Source organism: Schistocerca piceifrons, chromosome 4 (genome assembly GCF_021461385.2).
Source record: "Schistocerca piceifrons isolate TAMUIC-IGC-003096 chromosome 4, iqSchPice1.1, whole genome shotgun sequence".
In the NCBI taxonomy this organism is placed as follows: domain Eukaryota; kingdom Metazoa; phylum Arthropoda; class Insecta; order Orthoptera; family Acrididae; genus Schistocerca; species Schistocerca piceifrons.
Window position 1 is genome coordinate 607876761 of NC_060141.1, and position 21914 is coordinate 607898674.

General features: G+C 42.0%; 1 protein-coding gene across 1 annotated transcript in view; it reads left to right on the plus strand.

The window, feature by feature from the left end:
* The window catches only part of LOC124796049 (alpha-tocopherol transfer protein-like), a 64857-nt gene that overhangs the window by 18493 nt on the left and 24450 nt on the right, over window positions 1-21914 (plus strand). Inside the window, exon 2 of the mRNA XM_047260135.1 lies at window positions 9373-9483. Within this exon, the coding sequence (XP_047116091.1) occupies window positions 9373-9483 (111 nt within the window). The remainder of the gene's footprint in view (window positions 1-9372; window positions 9484-21914) is intronic.

The window sequence follows — 21914 nt, forward strand, 5'->3', positions numbered from 1 at the left end:
TTTTTGGGATTATTTTTTTTTTTTAAGTAAGATGATTAAACCTCTCTTTCCAAGACACGGTGGTAGCACTCGCTAGAAAAACGTATGAGACATGTCCACCCATCACTGATTTTCGGTCAGTATTATTTCGTATCGCCAGCGATCAGTTATTGACAATGTATTATACTTAGTAGTAGGGGGTGTGCGGTAGTTTCACCTTGAGCATCAGGCTTATAAAGTATGCATTTGTGTCCCGACATGTGCAAAAGGGAATGACTATGTATATTTGTAACGAAGGTATGGATTTGAGGTCAAGTACTGTGATAGCAAAGTGAAGCAGTCAACAGGGTGTATTGCTGATACTTTGATCACTGTCAAATGTCATTCAGCGGAGACCGCGATTGTAACATTTAGTTGTAAGTATAGGGATGAAATACATATTTTACCGATTTCTTACGATAATGATTATACCTGTGCGACCTTGGCCCGTAGCGCTGGTGAACTGTGCGGGGATGATTCACATTTCCCATTAACGGTAGGATCGGCAGAATGGAGAGGCCTGTTGGAGTGTAGGAAAGTAGATGAATTAACCATGTTGGCCTCTAGACAGACGAATAGCGAACTATTACTTAGTATGTGTGGGATAGCTTTCGTGATCGCATGGAATTTGAGAGGATTGAATATGAAGGAACATTTGCACTGAGCCGTTATTCCCTCCCATGTAAATGGTTCAGTTGACTGCTTCTGGACATTTCGCGCCTTTATTTAGTTGAGAGAAGATCGATTGTGGTGTGTGCATCTAGCATGTGGAAGACAAGTTTGCTGGTTTTCTAGACATGAGAAACACGTTATTTCTCTTTGCAGATTAGAGGGATGATTTGGAATTCGTTAATCAGCGGCATCAGTATTTTAGAGAGAAAATGTCAGTTTAATCTATTTTTCATTTGTCGAGAATTTTTCACGTAAAAGTCTTTGCAGGTGGGATAATTTTCTAGTTACTTTATGGTTTACAGCAAGCTCTACCTAGCTAATTTTTGGTTTTGTAGAGAAATAATTTCCAGTCCATATCTTCGGAATTATGTTGCACAAGCGATCGGTAGGATACTGCTGTGTGCTTGATATCGAAAAGTGGGTGATATTCTAGCAAACCATGCGAAATTACATGTGTTCTTGTAATCCCAGAGTCTGCAGATGGGTGTAGAAAAGCGAGCAAGCAGGGAAGCAGGTTCAGACCAGAAACAGTAACGCGTTTGTGCCGAGGGAAACCGAGCCCGAAGTATAGAACAGTTCTGAGAGTGACTTCGGTCCACTGAGGGCGCTCTGGTCGCATTTTGGGAGTGGATGACTAGTGTCGGCTGGCTGTGGGAAAATATCTAGTGCTGTGAGGAGTATATATCGTGCTTTCGGCCTTCGTGGTATATGTACGAATGATGTAAAATGGGTGACTTTATTTGGCACAGGACACGAATTGTATGTTTACTACATAGACATGGTATGCAGTGATATATTGCTGGGTTAGAGATCGATTGCTAGCTCTAATATTCGATCTCCTTTACTCAGTTGGAGAGCAGTGTAAATGCGTTACAGCCTTTCCATGTCTGAAGATATGCAGGGACACTTTTCAGGGTTTAATTGTCGGTGCAGTATGGCGATCTGTCTAAAATAGCTTTTTCTTGCCTCTGAAAGTCTTGAGTGCAGAAAGAAAGAAAAGGTGGATGGTGCTTCCACACCTGCTGCAGCAATAATTAGAAGGGTAAATTCGATATGAGTCAATCATAATGCTCGATACATTCACATGACATCCTTTGTGCTGGTGTATAGGCGTCTCTACCTAGCGGTGACAAAGTTTGCATATGTGTGAAGAAGGACAGGAGAGAATGATGAGGAAGAGAAATCCAGCCCCCACAAACTTTTTTTCTATAAATAAACAATATATCCTTGAATTTCCTTTTATGAGGCCCTTCCTCTCCACCACCAGACAGCCATCTTGGTTACGTCATGGAAGGGACGACAGCAGCCTCTGGTGGTGGTACTGTGTACTGGACCACTAGGACTCATGGTGAACACACAGTTTCCCGCCTTTCTCCCCCCACCATCTTGGATTATGTCACAGATGAGGGCACCGTCTGGCAGCAGTACTGTGTACTAGGTCAGCTGGTGTCCAGACCTTGTGGTGAACACACTGGATAGTGGTACCGCCTCTAATTGTTTAAATAAAGACTGGTGCAGGCAAAATAATAAAGGCTTATGTCCAGCACAAGCCAAGTCCTTTTCCCTCCAATCCCTAGGAAGAGGTGGCCATCAGATGACTAAGGTAGTGGAGGTAACCCAAGTGACCTTTCTTTCCCGCCATTTTCTTGGGTTAGTGGAGGTTGCATTATCCTGATTGAATTTGAACTTCCCATCTGGGGGGAGGGGTGGCATGACAGTGGGTGTGGCACTTTACCACCAGTACTTGCATTATCATCTGATGTCACGGACGCCATCTTAGATGACGTCATCAACTGTTGTCAGTTGATAAGGTCATGGCCGCCGTCTTGGATAATGGTACTTTGGCGCAGAAACTGCGTTGTCCCAATACTGGTGTGTACCTAGTTAGATGACACAAACAGCCACATTCTATAAAAAGGACTAAGGAAAATCATTGAATGTCATTTGTTATTGTTACCTTCTCCAAAAATTTATTCACCTACAAGAAATTCTTTACCAAATCAGTAACAATGTACAACTGTCAATGTTTCCTTTCCTCTTTAAAAAAGAGAAAAGTGTTAATCTTCTGCAAGAAAAATTATTGAACTACAAATACTAGATGTTAAACAATTTACATAGTTTTGTCAATTTTAAAACGATTACAAAGGTCAAAGACGTTATACATTAAAGAATTACAATTTACCAAGACTTCAGATAGGGGCACAAGAAAGCTGGCAGTCTGAGACCTCGGGCACCAGCCGTCGGCGACATTAAGTAAAGCGTAAATTGACCGCTACAACATGTACATCAGACGCTCCCTTAAACAGTGAGAGGGTCAAACAAAACTAGCGCTTTTAGCCCAGCTGTGAAAGATATCACACTTAGAGCAGGTATAAACGCAGGAGTAATCGAGTATGAGACGTTATTTATATTTTACATCTTAAACATCTATTTGAGTTTCACATAAAATATTCCTCTGAAGAGTAGGGAAGGAGATATACTACTATCTGAACAATCCACGACACTGCCAGTGATTAAAGTGGATCTCCTTTCTTCATTTCAACACAGTGGCAAGATAGAATCTAAACTTAAAATAGAGAACAAGCCGGAAGTCCTTAAAATCAAAATCACAAGAAAAGAACACTTTCAACTTTTATTTAAAATAAGATGCCCGAATATTTTTTTAAAAAAACTACACTAAACAGATGAGCAATTTTACACATGGGACGGAGATGAGCACATGCCAGTGGCCCCTTCGGAATTAAATGCAAAATGGGGGAGAGCGGCACCTTATAATAACAGTATGAATTAGCTGTGGAAGCACATTATAACTGTGTTTCTCACCTCTCTTTATCAAACTTAACAAATCACATTGCGTTTCCGTACTGTTCTTCTAGGGCGTCAGATTTATACATTTTATTTAGCTTTAAAGTTTTAAGGCTTGATTATCGCTATTTATTGCTTTTTATCACCAATACATATCTATCAAGTGAGCATAAACTGTTGTGACATGAGGTATTACGTCGTTTATTTGCCTTCATGTGTTGTCAGTTTTTTACAGTTTCCTGTTATTTTAACTTTGTTGCCGAATACTTTTTCTTGTGCCTCGGACAAGATTAGGGAGGAAAGCGATTAGGAGTTTCATTTTCCCCAAACCTAATGTATTCCCACGATCACCTCCATTGACACATCTTTTTTGCAGTCTCATCTAGTAGAAATTCTTTGGCGTCAGTTGATGCATTATGTACCGGTAGTATGCTCGTGATTTGTTACAGTAGAATGGAACATAATGTGCTTACTTAACTGTTGAAAAAAACCTCTTTGAGTCTCTATGGCTCAGTGAGTAAAGTAAAGCGATTTAAACGTATAGGAAAGTAATGAGTGCACGATTTAGAGAAAGCAGAGCTCATGTCTACCCTCTGGTATTCTTTCCCAAGTAAACTGAAATAACACGTGACAAAGTGGAAAGTTTTTTCTGTCATGCAAATCCAACTCCCGAAATGTGTTTGTCAGGCTTCAGGAAAACCCAGATATTAAAAACACCAACCCAGTGAGTAAAATTGGTTTTATTATACTTTCTACTGATTTTTCTTATTTTATTAAATATTTCTGATTTAATAGTTCACTTTAGATTTCTGTGATTAATTTATTCAAAACACTAACGCATTCTTACTAATGTTTTGTTAGGGCCTCTTCTCTTCCCCCCTGCTAGCACTGCGTCCATTCAGAGAATATTATCCACCTAAAAAATCTGGAAACCACAAGCAGGAAAATGCTGGAAAGCACAAGTTCATAGACACTTGTTGACACAAGGCAAAATTATTAGCCTCTTGGAGATTGTTGCTGTCCCATTTGAAATTCCAAATGAAAGTGAGACATGATCGACGAACCATTTCGGTAGAGTTTACTGCATATTTTGGTCAGCGTTAAGTCAGGCTCCTGTGTCTGTTGCTGCCATAATTTTGACAAATTAAATACTGACAAAATTTGTTGTTGTGTGGTGGAAATGAGAGTTTGGCGTCATTGGCTGGGAGGCCCCTTGCGGGGCAGGTCCGGCCGCCTCGGTGCAGGTCTTATTACATTCGACGTCACATTTGGCGACCTGCGCTCCGGATGAGGATGAAATGATGATAGAGACAACACAACCCCCAGCCCCTGAGTGGAGAAAATCTCCAACCCAGCCGGGAATCGAACCCGGCCCCGTAGGACGACAATCCGTGTCGCTGGCTCAGCTATCGGAGCGGACTGTTGTGAAATTACACAATAGTAATAATCCCGTAATTCTGGTTGACAGATCTTGACGCCACGGTATATGATGTGTCTACGTGATTCATCGGATTACATTATGTATTCTACGGGAATGTAGTTAGAAACATAGAGTGAATTTAAGCTTGCGACCTACTTATGTTGTCGATTCACGGGGCGGCTGGTAGAGGCCTCCGTGTTCGCTAGCACTTCTAATGACCAGTATGCACCCAGTCGAGGTGGCGATAGCACAGCAACAGCCAGTGTTTACGACATCCATTCCAATAGGTGCGATTGTCCAACGATTGGGCAGCGTAATTTTCTTAACACAGAGCTGCCTCAACGATAGATGTTCCTTACGGTGAGCACAGACTAATGCGCCCCCCCCCCCCCCCTCCCCGCCAAAATCTCATCATGTGACATTATGGGATTATTGTTGTGGGATTTTGTGAAAGACCCCACGAATATCTCTCCTTTCAACAATGACGTGTGGCACAGCGTAGTAACAGCAGTAACTGCAGTATTAAATCCAAACGCATTTCAAGAAGTATGGGACAACTTTGAATGTCATCTGAATGTTTGTCATGTGCCTACTAGAGGACACATTAAACAACTGTGGAAGATAAACAAAAACGTTGATACAGAAGGTAGTTGTATGAGGGGGAGTCAAATGAAGAAGCTAAGTAGTATTTTCTCATGTTTTTGTTGAACAAAAGTGAAAGTGTATTACTTTTAGACATAGCCTCCCTGTCGTTCACCACACTTCCTGAGGTGCGTAAGAAGTGCATGAAGTCCTCTGGGGAAAAAATTCTTTCTCTCTAAGTGTCTTTGCTTCGAATGTTTATATGTCAAATGCCAACCACCTAGCTGCTTGAAGAAAACTGATTATACTGGCTGATCAAAATATCAGTATAAATTTTGAAAACTGAATAAATCACGGAATAATGTAGATAGAGAGGTACAAATTGACACACATGCTTGGAATGACATGGGGATTTATTAGATCCGAAACAATACAAAAGTTCAGAAAATGTCCGACAGATGACGCTTCATCTGATCAGAATAGCAATAATTCGCATAACAAAGTAAGACAAAGCAAAGAAGATGATTCCTTTACAGGGAATGCTCAATATGTCTAACATCATTCTTCAAAAATAGCTGTAGTCGAGGAATAATTTTATGAACAGCACTGTAAAGCATGTCCAGAGTTATAAGAAATGCCAACCACCTAGCTGTTTGAAGAAAATTGATTATACCAGCTGATCAAAAACTCAGTATAAATTTGAAAACTGAATAAATCACGGAATAATGTAGATAGAGAGGTACAAATTGACACACATGCTTGGAATGACATGGGGTTTTATTATAACCAAAAACTACAAAAGTTCAAAAAATTTACGACAGATGGCGCTTCATCTGATCAGAATAGCAATAAGTAGCATAACAAAGTAAGACAGAGTAAAGATGATTTTCTTTACAGGAAATGCCCAATATGTCCACCATCATTCCTCAACAGTAGCTGTAGTCGAGGAAAAATGTTGCGAACAGCACTGTAAAGCATGTCCGGAGTTATGGTGAGGCACTGGCGTCGGATATTTTCTTTCAGCATCCCTATAGATGTCGGTCGATCACAATACACTTGCGAATTCAGATAACCCCAAAGCCAATAATTGCACGGACTGAGGTCCGGGGATCTGGGAGGCCAAGTATGACGAAAGTGGAGGCTGAGCACACGATCATCACCAAACGACGCGCATCTGTCGGATATTTTGTGAACTTAGTTTTTTTTTTTTTTTTTGTTCTAATAAACCCCAATGTCATTCCAAGCTTGTGTGTCAATTTCTACCTCTCTATCTACATTATTCCGTGGTTAATTAAGATTTCAAATTTATAGTGACTTTTTGATCACCCGGTATGTAACAGAGTGAGTCAAGGAGGCAGTGTAAATAGAATTTTTGATTATTTACTGATCATAGTCATAGGAGAAATTTATTTGCCTTTCTAGTTATTACTACCTGTTGGTTTATTCACTTCATTAACTCTCGTGGGCCTAGCAATTTCGAAACGGAAAAAAAATAAAAAGTTTCCGAATGCAACTGGGAATCAAACAGAAGTTCTCTGCGCCATAGCCAGACGCCTTGATCATTACACCTGCGGCACTTTCGTTGATCAGTTTTTACCTTATGGATACATAAGCTATGTGTTGCGACCGTTTTCCGGAAACAGCCACGAAACTGACGCATCATCGTAATGAAAGACTCATTCGATCGGAATAGTTAATTGATGCTGAGGAATACGATAAACAGCTGTACTAGTGATTGATAGAAGATGACTAGCGTAACCTTACTCTTCATTTACTCTAGACTCTGATTTGCATGCCTTGTAGAAGGGAGAGAACTTTGGAAGCATTCTGGATGGTGCATGGCAGTAAACGTCTGCCGCTAACCTTAAAGCCATTTTCCAGAAGGACCAGACCATATGCCAATAGCTCACTGGCGATCGGTCAGCCTTCTGCAGAGCCGTCCTGGGATGTCTAGCTTCATAGACAGTGACAGACAAAATCTCCTGCAGCACAAACCTTTGGTGAAAACGTTTTACAACCAGGAAATGGACTAAGAAGGAACACTTCCTAGCAGAAGGCACTATTGTCCTCCAATGTAGAATGCTGAATTTTTCTTTGGAAAGCACAGGATAGCAGAGACGAACATACCAGAAATGAAAGGCGGACACACAGCTTTGGGCCTTTGAAAATGTGAGACGCCAATGGACGAATTTACTATGCAAAAAAGCTAATGTTTATGCGACGTAGGAATCATAAGGGTTGGCTGACTGAAATAAGCTATAGGTTAGGAACAAAGGTTGTGCTGTGCTGACGAAGACCACTTCACTGGTCGCAGACAGAGAGAGAGTGAAGGGACTTTCTACTCTGTTAGATGTTAGGACGAGAATTATTGGTTAACCAACTGGAGGAAGGGGAGTAGCACGTCCTTAGGAGCATTGCCATCAGTCGGTGCTCAGAAGATATGGAGCACAGTCAATCTGAATTTAATAAGACATGAAAAACGCAGCGATGGAGGTTTCCTTGTAAAAACTATCGATCGGCAATCATCTCACCATCAAATTCATCTTAGACTTCTTCTGGAAATTGTTCTTTCTCATCTGGATCGTCCGGAAAGTCGATTGCACCAGTGTCCCTCCAATGGCCTGACGACACCGCAGCTGATGTACTGAGAAGCTTAGAGAAGCTTCGGGAAAATCTATACTTCGGCATTGGCGAGGTCGTTGGTGGCACAAATGACTGAACTTGCAACCATTTTAGCCTCCACCTACAGCACTATGTTAAGATCGATCTGCAACTACGAGATGATGTGTAGTGAAACTAAAAGTCATTTTATAACTTTTTAATCACTTCAGACTGCACATTGAAGACTTGCATTTCAAATCAATGAAGAGTATACTTTCAACTCCATCCGCAGGTGTGACGTATTCTCTTCTTGAGTACTATCTGTTTTCAGTTAAGGTGACAAGAGCCTCTGGGCATTTGTGATTACAGTTAATTCAGTTGTGAGATTATTAGCATCTCTCCCTTCAAGAATCTATGTCAGATGTGCCAAGCACTTATTATGTTACAGTCGCCACTGTTTTTCATCTGTTTTATCTTTAGCAGAATAAATAAAAGTAATTGTGATCCATGCATCATTTAGTAGTCATACATTCCTCATCCGTTAATTTGGAGAGCACTGTACCATCTTTGTGACGCCTATCAGGCTTAAAGTTCATTTAAAAAAAACAGTAATCAAATTTTCTTTCTTGATTTCTAGGAAAACATATGTTCTCGAAGAAGTATATTTTCAATTACATACCGTCAATTCTGAGTTGACTGCTCATCACGAATCTTAGGTGTACTGTTTACAAAAAAAGGGGAAGAGATAATTTGAACCAAAATATCTTAGCCTTTCAGTTTAGGTTGTGCACAAGCAACAATCATAAGATGAATTCGTTGGCTGTGGATGAGGCCTTCCCACTGTCAGACTGCACCATCTGATACGACTTGGTTTGCACTTGCCCCATCTACACCTAGGCTGCTTTGAGTGCATTTTTTTCCGCATTGAAACTGATAGGAATAGGTGTGTTCTCTGCGAACAAGTCTACAGGCCTCAGTAATGTTATTTGAAAAAGATTCATACCATTTCAACTACATATTCTACGTAGCTGATTGCGAAAATTCCGGATGGATATTAACTTATGCACAGGACTACAGAGCTTTTATATGCACATGCAACCCTGATGTACTCTTCTTCTTCTAAGGTTGTAATCATTTCTTATAATTTATATTTTATTTCTTCTCATATTTTGCATTATTTAGTGACGTTCTTACTGATGAAAGCGGCCTTTATCTTTTGTCTAGAATGAAATAAAGTCCACTTGAACCAAATACTGATTTTTTTTCCTTTGCAGACAGCCTACTGCCGGAGAATAAAGGGCGTTCATTTCGTGAACTCTCCTAAGACAATTGACGCCGTCGTGAAACTAGTGAAGTCGGCCACATCAGAGAAATTACACACCAGAGTAAGTGTGATGCATTGTCGTTATGAATGCAAATCAAAACATAACAGCTAATGTAAAACAATCATCTGCATAATTATCATATATAAATTTTGTGCCGCAGGATTTGGATGTGAGTGATGTTTGGTTGGAGGTTGAGCAGGTGTGGGCTTTTATATAATCTATTCTTCATTAAATAATAAATTAGAACACTAGAGTACATACGAATACCAAAATATTTATGCTCAACCACTGGATAAACACTTAAGTAATCTAATAACACAAAAATTCGAAACTGTATATCGGCCCAACAGTGATACAATAAACTATCTCAAAATTGGGCAAGAATAATGTACAGCAGAACTTGCTCTAAAATAACTTGTGTGTATCATGTAGATAAAAATATAACATTGCTTCAGCCTGCAAAGTCTTTCCAAACGTCAGCAAAATAAAATGAAAATTAGTTCTGCCCCTAAGTAACTTAATCAAAGGCCATTTAAAGAAAAACGACAACTTCATTTGATTCGTGAGGAACAAGGGGGAGCCAAGGTAAAACAGGACAAAGAGAATGACTCACTGCAAGTAACTGTACCCCACAATTACCAACCTTGATCATATCTTAGACAAACCCCGACAAGAAAAGACAACCATTTGGGAGCTACATTACTATACTATGACGTAATAGGTTGTGGTAGGACTGGGTTGAGCTGTAAGTGATCATAATTACTAAAACTCCCATTTATTAACATATCAGAAAAGTAATTTTACAATTAATGTCGAAGCTTGAAGGAGAGCTGTGTTACAAAATAGAAACAGCCTCACAGTCAGGCCAGAATTCAAAAACAGGCAACAGACCACATGGGTAACCATGGACACCCATGTAAATAAAATTACAGTGGGCTGATCATAAAAATGAGCATCACAGAGAGGTATTCAAAGAATATAGCAGACTTGACGACAAGAACCACTGAAGCTTTCTATAACGATTAGAACCCTAAATGAAAGCTTGCTCCAAATAAGGGAATACACAGTCTGGCAGATAACACAATTACAGTCGACCGGCAGTACTGTCGGGCTTCAAAAATATAGTTTGAAATCACATTAAACTGAGCAAATGTTTTAATTTTTAAGAACACCTCTCAGAATTCCTTAAGTCCTGGATTCAAAGCTAATCAATGGTGGTCACATTGACAAGAAAAAGCAAGGTTTTTACAAAATTGTTGTAAAAGAAACAAGAGCATTAATAAAAGCTCGCTAGAAGAAAATATGCCAAGGGTTTGTTTGTGTACAGTAGCATACTCGGTTCGCTGTGTACTGCATTAAAACTGCTGTGTATCAGGACTGACAATGCATGCAATAATTATTAAACGCTCTATCACTGAATAGACCGTACACAGACAGAGGTAAATCTGCCCTCTCCTTTGAGTGCAGTGACGGTCATATCTGGGAGACAATTAACGACAGAACGCTGTTGTTAATGATTATATGGCACCACTGTACGATAGACTCATACAGCTCAAGACGCTTCCCAAAGCTTTGCCTTTCAGAAAGCCACAGGACGGGCACATATACAGGGTGATCCATTGAACGTGACCGGACCCAATATCTCACGAAATAAGCGTCGAACGAAAAAACTTCAAAGAATGAAACTTGTCTACCTTGAAGGGGGAAACCAGATGGCGCTATGGTTGGCCCGCTAGATGGAACCCAAATTATATATTACATATTCGTGTACTACGTAAAGAAATATGAATGCTTTAGTTGGACCCCTTTTTTAATTTTGTGATAGATGGATCTGTAATAGTCACAAACATATGGCTCACAATTTTAGACCAACATTTGGTAACAGGTGGATTTTTTAAATTAAAATACAGAACGTAAGTACGTTTGAACATTTTATTTCGGCTGTTCCAGTATGATACATGTACCTTTGTGAACTTATCATTTCTGAGAACGCATGCTGTTACAGCGTGATTACGTGTAAATATCACACTAATGCAATAAATGCTCGAAATTATGTCCGTCACCCTGAATCCATTAGGCAATACGTGTAACGACATTCCTCTCAACAGCGAGTAGTTCGCCTTCCGTAATGTTTGCACATGCATTGATATTGCGCTGACGCATGTTGTCAGACGTTGTCGGTGGAACACGATACCAAATATCCTTCAACTTTCTCCACAGAAAGAAATCCGGGGACGTCAGATCCGGTGAACGTGCGGTCCATGATATGGTGCTTCAACGACCGATCCACCTGTCATGAAATATGCTATTAAGTACCGCTTCAACGGCAGCCGAGCTATGTGCCGGACATCCATCACGTTGGAAGTACATCTCGATTCTGTCACGCAGTGAAACATCTTGTAGTAACATCGGTAGAACATTACGTAGGAAATCAGCATACACTGCACCGTTTAGATTGCCATCAATAAAATGGGGGCCAATTATCCTTCTTCTCATAATGCTGCACCATACACTATCCCCCCAAGGTCACTGATGTTCCACTTCTCGCAGCCATAGTGGATTTTCCGTTGCCCAGTAGTGAATATAATGACCGTTTACGTTACCGCTGTTGGTAAATGACGCTTCGTCGCTAAATAGAACGCGTGCAAAAAATCTGTCATCGTCCCGTAATTTCTCTTGTGCTCAGTGGCAGAACTGTACACGACGTCAAAGTCGTCGCCATGCAATTCCTGGTGCATAGAAGTATGGTACGGGTGCAATCGATGTTGGTGTAGCATTCTCAACACTGACGTTTTTGAGATTCCCGGTTCTCGCACAGTTCGTCTGCTACTGATGTTCGGATTAGCCGCGACAGCAGCTAAACCCCTACTTGGGCAACATCATTTGTTGCAGGTCGTGGTTGACGTTTCACATGTGGCTGAACACTTCCTGTTTACTTAAATAACGTAACTATCCGGCGAACGGTTCGGACACTTGGATGATGTCGTCCAGGATACCGAGCAGCATACATAGCACACGCCCGTTGGGCATTTTGATCACAATAGCCATAAATCAACACGATATCGACCTTTTCCGCAATTGGTAAACGGCCCTTTTTAACACGAATAATGTATCACGAATCAGATACCGTCGCCACTGGCGGAATGTTACGTGAGACCACATACTTATACGTTTGTGACTGTTACAGCGCCATCTATCACAAAGCGGAAAAAGTGCTCCAACTAAAACATTCATTTTTCTTTACGTAGTACACGAATATGCAGTAAACATGGGGGTTCCTATTTAAAAAACGCAGCTGATATCCGTTTGACCTATGGCAGCGCCATCTATCGGGCCAACTATAGCGCCATCCGGTTTCCCCCTTCAAGCTTGACGACTTCCGTTCTTTGTAGTTTTTTCGTTTGATGCTTATTTAGTGAAATATTTGGCTCGGTCACTATCAATGGACCACCCTGTATACCAAACAGAGCCGGGCGTGCCCTAACTCCACTGCTAGGCCTGGACACTCTTGTTATCGGTAGCTGAGTGTACAAAGGCTACCCGGATGTACCGTGAAATCCATACAGGTTTTGCTGGTTCGCTCTGATGAGAGGTCTTCTGCGACGCTCGAGGCTCTGCCAGACAGCCTATTGTGGCCACCATCCGTGGCTCCAGAGGGCGCTTGGTCTAATGCAGCTCGCTCTGTGAGAGGCATCCCGTTGCAGCGGTGGCGCCCGTGTAACTCCAGTCGTTAGGCCTTTCAGTTGTCGTAGAGAGTGAGGTGCAAAGACGGCACATTTACCATCCACAAGAAAAATACAAACCTACCGATGATAAACGACTATCATACACTGACCACGCTGTTCTTTCAAATTCACAGTCAAAACGGTCCACGTAACTTTTCAGGTTTTCCCGGCGGATCTGTTGCAAATACTCTTCTCGAGTATGCCGTCGAATAATATTGTGCAAATTACACAGTATTTAGGCGGTACAACTGATCGACATCTTCAGGAGCTGGTAGCTGATGTTGTCGTTGCTACAAGGAACGACTGATCATAGGCGCTCCACGGTTTCGAAATTTATCATGTCAGCAGTAGGCAATACGAATGCACAGCAAGACGCTGGCCGTTCTTAGTGACTCCTGCTGGAAGCTGTAGAAAGTCCTTTCGGCATGAGCTGTGAGCAATGACTTTGCTGCCAGACGCTCCTGTGGTGAAACTGTGAATTGATTCTCAGCAATGCTCTGCGTCGAGTCACGAATCGACACTGCATCTTTCTTCTGTTTTGATTTAATGACAGCCAGAATTTGATTCTTGGCGGTACTTAATTGAAAACCTATTTGTTTGTTGATAACAGCGTCCACCGTAGGATATGGATAACATCCTTAAAAACACATACCCAGGAAGATGACGCTGAGCATAAAACTTCGGCCTTTTCGTAACGCACGCCATGACCCGTGTCCAGGCAATGTTTCGCTAGCGCTGGTTTATCTGGCTGGCTCTGGCTTGTGTGATACTAGTGTTCACGTTTTCCATGTCTTGTCGTGTCTTCCCAATGTAAGATTCCCCAAATTGGCGTAGGAGCTTATATGCGCCAATTTCTCAATTTTTCTGGGGGCTGGAGGGATTTGTTGTGATCGGTCAAAGACGAAATTGGCCTTAGGAAGCGTGGCGTGTATAAGATCTCGTGCCAATGTGGGAAATCTTACATTGAGCAGACATTCCGAACCCAACAGCAACGTTGTGCTGAACACCATCGTCATACCGCCAGGGCCAGACTGATAAATCAGCTGCACACGGGACATCGCGTGTGTTACGAGCAGATCGAAGTTTTACCCTTAGCACCATCTAACCCACTTCCGGCGACTGTGTTTTTAAGGATGTCATACAAAATGGCTATTCATGTTGGTGTGTAGAATGTGTGAATCTGGCGACATAACATCTGACTTTCGGAAAAAATTTCTTCCACACAATTCCCAAGACTGCAAGAGCTCACAAGCACAATCAGCTTAACAGCTCATGCATCCAAGTTGCTGACAAGAATAATATATAGAAGAATCGAAAAGAAAGTAGGGAATTGAGAGATGACAATCCGTTTAGCTTTAGAAAAGGAAAGTCACGAGAGAGGAAATTTTTCCGTTGCAGTTGAAAATGGAAGCAAGACTAAAGAAGAACCAAGAACGTTCATAGGATTTGTCGGTATGGAAACAGCGCTCGACGATATAAAATGGCGCACGATGTTCGAAATTCTGAGAAAGATAGGGGTAAACTATAGGAAGAGACGGGTAATATACAGTATACAAAAAAGCCAAGAGGGAATAATAAGACTGGACGATCAAGAACGAAGTGCGTGGATATAAAAGAGTGTAAGATAGGGATGCAGTCTTTCGTCCCTACTGTTATATCTGTGCGTCGAAGAAGCAATGACGGAAATAACTGAAAGGTTCAGGAGTGGAACAGAAATTCAAGATGAAAGGATATCAATGTTACGATTCGCTGCCAACGTTGCTATCCTGAGTGAAAGTTCAAATGTGTGTGAATTCCTAAGGGACCAAACTGCGGAGGTCATCGGTCCCTAGACTTACACACTACTTAAGCTAACTAACGCTATGGACGACACACACACACATGCCTGCAGGAAGACTCGAACCTCCGGTGGGAGAGGGCGCGCGATTCGTGATACTGCGCCTCTAACTGCGGATTCACTCCAAGCGGCTGAGTGAAAGTGAAGAAGACTTACATGATATGGTGAATAGAATGAGCAATCTAATTAGTACAGAATATAGATTGAGAATAAATCGAAGAAAGACGAAAGTAATGAGAAATAGCAGAAATGAGAACAGCGAGAAAGTTAAAATCAGGATTGATGGTCACGAAGTAGATGAAGTTAAGGAATTCTGCTAAACAGGCAGTAAAATAACCAATGACGGACGGAGCAAGGAGGACATCAAAGGCAGACTGGCAGTGAAAAAAAGGCATACCTGGCCAAGAGAAGTCTACTACTATCAAACATAGGTCTTAATTTGAGGAAGAAATTTCTGAGAATGAACGTGTGGAGTACAGCATTGTATGGTAGTGAAATATGTACTTGGAAAGACTGGAACAAAAGAGAAACGAAGTATTTGAGATGTGGTGTTACAGATGAATGCTGAAAATTAGGTGGACTGGTAAGATAAGGAATGAGGAGATTCCACGCATAATCGGAGAGGAACGGAATAAGTGGAAAACATAAGGAAAAGGGGCAAACTGATATGACATCTGTTAAGACATCAGGGAATGACTTCCATGGTACCAGAGGGAGCTGCAAAGGGCAAAAACTGTAGAAGACGACAGAGATTGGAGTACATCCAGTACATAACTGGGGAAGTAGGTTGCAATTGAACTCTGAGATGAAAAGGTTGGCATACGAAGAGGAATTAGTGGCGGGCCACATCAAACCAGTCAGAAGAGTGAGGAAAAAAAAATTCTACGGCTGACGCTCTTTTCAGCAGGAATAAAGGTTTTCAATTCATTGCCGCCTGGAATCCAGCACTGGCTGCCTTTATATCAAAGCAGAAGAAAGGAGAACTGTCGATTCATGACTCGAAGCAGCGCACTGCTGAGTTTTAATTCAGCTTTTAACCACAGGAGCGTCTGGCAGCACAGTCACTACCTTCAGTCCAAGCGCTAAAGGTCTTCCTACGGCTGCCGTCAGATGGAACTATGAGCGTCGCTTTCCTCCTACTGAGGGCGTATTATCCATCTTTCGATTTACAGCTCCTTCTATTGGCAGTGTTTGCAGTTAAAATTTTTGGGATTTGAGGTCCGCCAGTTACGCAAAACACATTTTTTCTCAGTACCCAAACACCTTTCCGCACCACTGTGCCATCGTCAGTGGGTTTTCGTTTTTATTTATTCTTTACCTTTGGTGAGCATGAATTTTCTGGACCACTTTCGTGTTAATTATTACAGGTAGCGTGTCATGTTTTCGTGTGGCAAGAACTTCCTTTCTCCGCATCATGCTCAGATGTTGTGATGCATACGTAGCTATAACAAATACTTTCCACAAATAACGTAGTAAAAGGCTTCTCACTACACCAGAACACAGTGTGATTGTGGTTTGTTTGTGGGCATATTGTCTGCTGCTGGCCTGAGAAATTCCTTGCCGTGGCCCACGTATCATCAATCGCGCCTTGTAGCAGCGTCAAGAACACCCGTCGCCACGTGAAGATGTCGTACAGTAGTATCTGTGAAATATTGTGGGATTTGCACAATATGATGCGACGGCAAAACCGAGAAGAGTGCCTTATTTCAAAATGGTTCACTTTACGACACCACGCCCTGGTGAGCAGATACAGTTAAAGATAGTTTTGCCACATCATCATGCTTCCTTAGAACACAAACTGAAGAAAGCCAATCTCACTTACCCAGCACACACTGACTCCCAGTAATCTAATCAGCTTGTGGTTATCCAGTAGCAGATATGGCACGCCAAAGCCCACGTCACTTTATGACTTCATGCTTTGCCCCGTCTCGCCGTAATCATACACTCCACCGGATTGTCTGCCTTCCTGTGAGCTGCTGTCTTCATCTGGAAGCCGGCAGTAAGACACCATCTGCTACTCCACTCGATGGAGTCCGCCTTACAGCCCACCACGCCACGCGCAGACAAGTTCACTACGGCTGTTTCTACGCTGCTCGCGGCTCCACTGCGCTCCGTTGTCATTTCTTTTCATTTATTACATATAACATATTTAGAGACCAGCTGAGTTATATTTTGAAAAGTGAGTCGAGCCTTTTTGTATGCTTTTTTATTCCAGTCTCTGATCACAATATCAATTCTTTAGAGGATGACCGGTTTCAGTCCGTAATGACCATCATCAGATCTTTTTTACACCATGTCCAAAAAAAGCTCTGAGGATGGTCATTACGGACTGAAACCGGTCATCTTCTAAAGAATTGATATTGTGATCAGAGACTGGAATAAAAAAGCATTTGACAGTATTCGATCACTGTTTGTATACGCGATTATGTCGCAGTTGGTGGAACATTTTATAATTTTACATATAAGAGTACATTATCCACATTAGGAGCAAAATTTGTTTTGAGGAAAACAATTAGTTATAGATAACGTTAGTAATTTAGTAGAAAATAACGGAGAGATAGGAAAGGAAGGATTTGCTGTTGAAATGAAATACAACATTTGAAGCACGGCTCGTGTTGTTGCTACTGCAGGTAGGAGGGCGTTGGCAGGAACATCGAGACTGGCCGACCTCAACTAAATACATAGGGATTTCAATTACAAATAACCTAAACTGGAACGATCACATAGATAATATTGTGGGTAGAGCAAACCAAAGACTGCGATTCGTTGGCAGAACACAGAAGGTGCAACAGGTCTACCAAAGAGACTGCTTACACTACGCTTGTCCGCCCTGTTCTGGAGTATTGCTGTGCGGTGTGGGATCCGCATCGGGCGGGACTGACGGCTAACATCGAAGAACTACAAAGAAGGGCAGCTCGTTTTGTATTATCGTGAAATAAGGGAGATAGTGTCACAGACATGATACGTGAATTGGAGGGGCAATCATTAAAACAAAGGCGTTTTTCGTTGCGACGGTATCTTCTCACGAAATTACAATCACCAGTTTTCTCCTCCGATTGCGAAAACATAGGAAGAAATAATCATCACGATACAATAAGAGAAATCAGGGCTTGCACAGAAATATTTAAGTGCTCGTTTTTCCCGCGTGCCGTTCGAGAGTGGAACAGTAGAGAGACAGCATGAAGGTGGTTCAAAAATGGTTCAGATGGCTCTGAGCACTATGGGACTTAACTTCTGAGGTCATCAGTCCCCTAGAACTTAGAACTACTTAAACCTAACTAACCTAAGGACATCACACACATCCATGCCGAGACAGGATTCGAACCTGCAGCCGTAGCGGTCGCGTGGTTCCAGACTGTAGCGCCTAGAACCGCTTGGCCACACCGGCCGGCGAAGGTGGTTCATTGAACCCTCTGCCAGGCAATTTATTGTGTATAGCAGACTAATCGCGTAGATGCAGATGTAGACGACCTGAAGTAGCATACAGAATTATGTGTTTTTATGTTACTAAATAAAGCACATCATGAGTGACTCCTTGTGAATTTGTGGCATGTAAGAGCTTCAGCTCCGAACATCAAATTTACAGATAATCAACAATACGAGTTAGTAGTTACGCAAAAGTAATATAAAATTTGGTGGGATCAAAAGAGAAACACGAAAAATGTACAGCTTTCGTAACATATATGTCTGTTTTTGTTCTACGTCAGAAGGCTCACGAACCAAATGATAAAAAAATTTGAACAAAATGAAACATTCTGTATGAAATGGCTTTAGCATAAATAACGTTACAAGTCCCATCATACCAAGGTTCTCCTCTTTTACAAAGGGAACCATTTCAGCTAAATTCCTTCTCTTTTCTTCAGACAAACTATGTTCACAGTGTCGTGTTTCCAGTTGCACCTTTTGAATTTCAAAAAGCCTCACGATCCTCTTCAAGACAAACTTTCAGTAGCGCTACACTTTCAGCGGTCAGTCTGATCGACTGTGCTTCTGTAATGTGTACAGTGGTGAAATTTATATTTTCCAGCAGTTGACTTAAGGTCGTAAAAATCTCTTTCTTGCGTAACAGTCACTGTGAATGGTGTTGTGTGCGTCCATTCAGTGATGGCGCTATCTAAGTATTTCGGAACTTCACACACAGTTGCCCCCTGTCTTTCCTCAATGTGAGCAAAATTACGATCACACGACATAAAAGAGTGCCGCTCCACCAAAAACGTGCGTTCTATTTCCGTAAAGTAACGGTTTTCTGTTCGGTAAGTAAACGTTTCCATACAAATAATAATTACCTATTTTAAAATGAATTTTCTTCCAGATTCGGCTTGCTATTGAAAACAACGAAAAGTATTTTATTTTTCTGAAATTTTCTGTATTCTGAACATCCCATCATTCATTCTTAATTTCCAAGTTTCTGTGTTTCTTTTGGAGCTAAAAGTTTCCTCATGATTATTCTCTGCAATACTTCTAGTTTGACTATTATTTCTACCACTACTATCAGGGATAATCCCTGCAGTCTGTTTGCGCCTAACTTAATAGATCGATCACTATTAGCAATTTTTCATCTTTTGCATCAGAGATTTCTTACAGTCTCTAGTTCAGAGGTGGACTGCTTGCTGTATGGGCACTGTGAAGGGATCACCAACCTCCATCCATTTCACTGTGGATAAGAGTCTTTCTCAGGAAACTTTTCTCATGATGTCCTTACTTGGGTGGTATTATAGTGCATAGACTGTCACCGCATAACGACGAGTGTGACATTGTCTCTCAGATCCCATGTGTGTGTACACTGGTAGTTCAGTGGCTCCAGTAGCACAGGAGAGCATGTTGGTTATGCTGACGCATGTGAATGCCAAGACCCTTTTGGACACAGTGCCATTTAATGTTGTCGAATATTTGTTAAGGTGTCTCTAGGTCCAGAATCTCCGTAACGTCTGCTGTTCCGTGCTGAGTCCGCATAACGAACTGTATGTTCTGGAGAGTCTTCTCCACAGCCACACTTGGGCTATCTGTGTACGACTCATGACCAGACCCAAACCTCCGTATGTTGTCGTTCCTTTGATACAAACTGTACTCGTACACACGTTATGTAATTGAATTAAGAAAGGCAGCTGCATGATGTCGTTGCCACTCCACTGTAGCAGATCACACGAGCCTGTCCTCCATCATTTTAATTGGAAGTTGCTGCCCGATATTGGCATATGTACGCATGTGCGAAGGAGCATTACATCGTTCTTCTTAACGACACAGGCACTGCACTATCGCATTTTCGCGCCCATACCAGGAAGCGACTTTCAATCAAAACGTCCTCCTCTGTATAGTACAGGTTGTGACACTGGAACGATGACATATGGAGGTTTGGGTCTAGCTGTGAGTCGTATACGAATATTCAAATCGGTTAAGGCGCCTGTTAACATAAAGTGGATGTCCAGATTCGCTCCCAGTCCGGCAGAAATATTCATTGCCACCATTCAAGTATGCAGCTGATCATTGTGCGTATTCCTAACTGCGACTACATGCGATACGTAACACACCATATACACTGTGCCTCGTCTGCATATGTGTAACATTGCTTCAGAAGTTCATGCTGAGTAATCTGTTTACTGCTAGAAGCACACACTTTGGTTTCTTTTATCTACATCTATAATAGTCAGCCACACTATAAAGTGTGGTGGAGGGCACTTTGTATACCACTGTTCCAGTCTCCAATAATTCTCAGGAAGAACAATCGTTGGTAAGCCCCTGTGTCTTTAATTTTACCTTCATAGGCTCTTCATGGAATATACAAAGGAGATACCAGCATTTTGGTTGACTTTTCTAGGAACTACAGCACCCTGATCGTAGGTCAAGGTGGTGGGAGGTCAGGTTGAGGTCAGGAAATTGACATTTGACAACTCTAGAAATGTGGGTATACTGACTCAGAGGATAGACGCCTATCCGACTCCAGAAGGCGTTTTTAAATCGGTATTACAATGTTAAACTTTTTTGTCCTCAAAATCCAAGAGTTGATGCGTCGACATTCAGGTTGCCAGCGCTGGTAGGCGTGCAGGCCACAAATGCCTGCCCAGTATGTGTTGAACAGAGAGCAGCCCTTAGCCTTAGTACTGGCGACAAAATCGACATATCTCCACCAATGTCACGAGGCCACATCCCCAAGGAGATAGCATGCATCGCTGTCACTTCTGCTCAGGAGGGCCAATAGTTTCCTGGAGAAGACGACCAGGATATACATGGCTCTGTCGTCCACTTCACAAAGGGACGGTGTGTTCCAGTTCTGCTCAGGACATGTGAAATCGTGGAGAGATGTCTGCAACAGGAACGTAGGCAAGTGTCAGCAGAGGTGCACCTATATGTTGGACGATGATCTGCTCCCAGACCCTACTAGTTAGGCCTTCACAAGGCCTGCCAGATGGTGACAGCCATAGTTCCACAGTAGTCTTGACTTAGTAGTTGGCACGGCAGGTTTCAGCGACCAAACCCCGCCAGGCAGGAGCTCTTGCTCCACAAAAGAACCTAGGCAACTCCACATGGGCCTCACTTATCTTCAGGATATTTGCAAACAAAAAATAGCTCCATCAGAACATAGTATTGTTGATGGGGGACAGGCTCGTGTGATTGGCTATGGTGGAGTGGCAATGACATCATACGCCTGCCTGTCTCATTTGGTTAGCTCTCTTGGTCACTTCAGGATTTCACAACTTCACTTTTCAGATGCTCTTTCTGCCATGTCTGTATTGTGAATCATTACTGTTGTGTCCAGCTTAAGTCTTCTTGTGACACTTTTGACAGCCACCATAATTATGATATCTTCCTGCCTCATTGTGTTATGGCTCTCAGCACTATGGGACTTAACATTTATGGTCATCAGTCCCCTAGAACTTAGAACTACGCAAACCTAACTAACCTAAGGACAGCACACAACACCCAGTCATCAC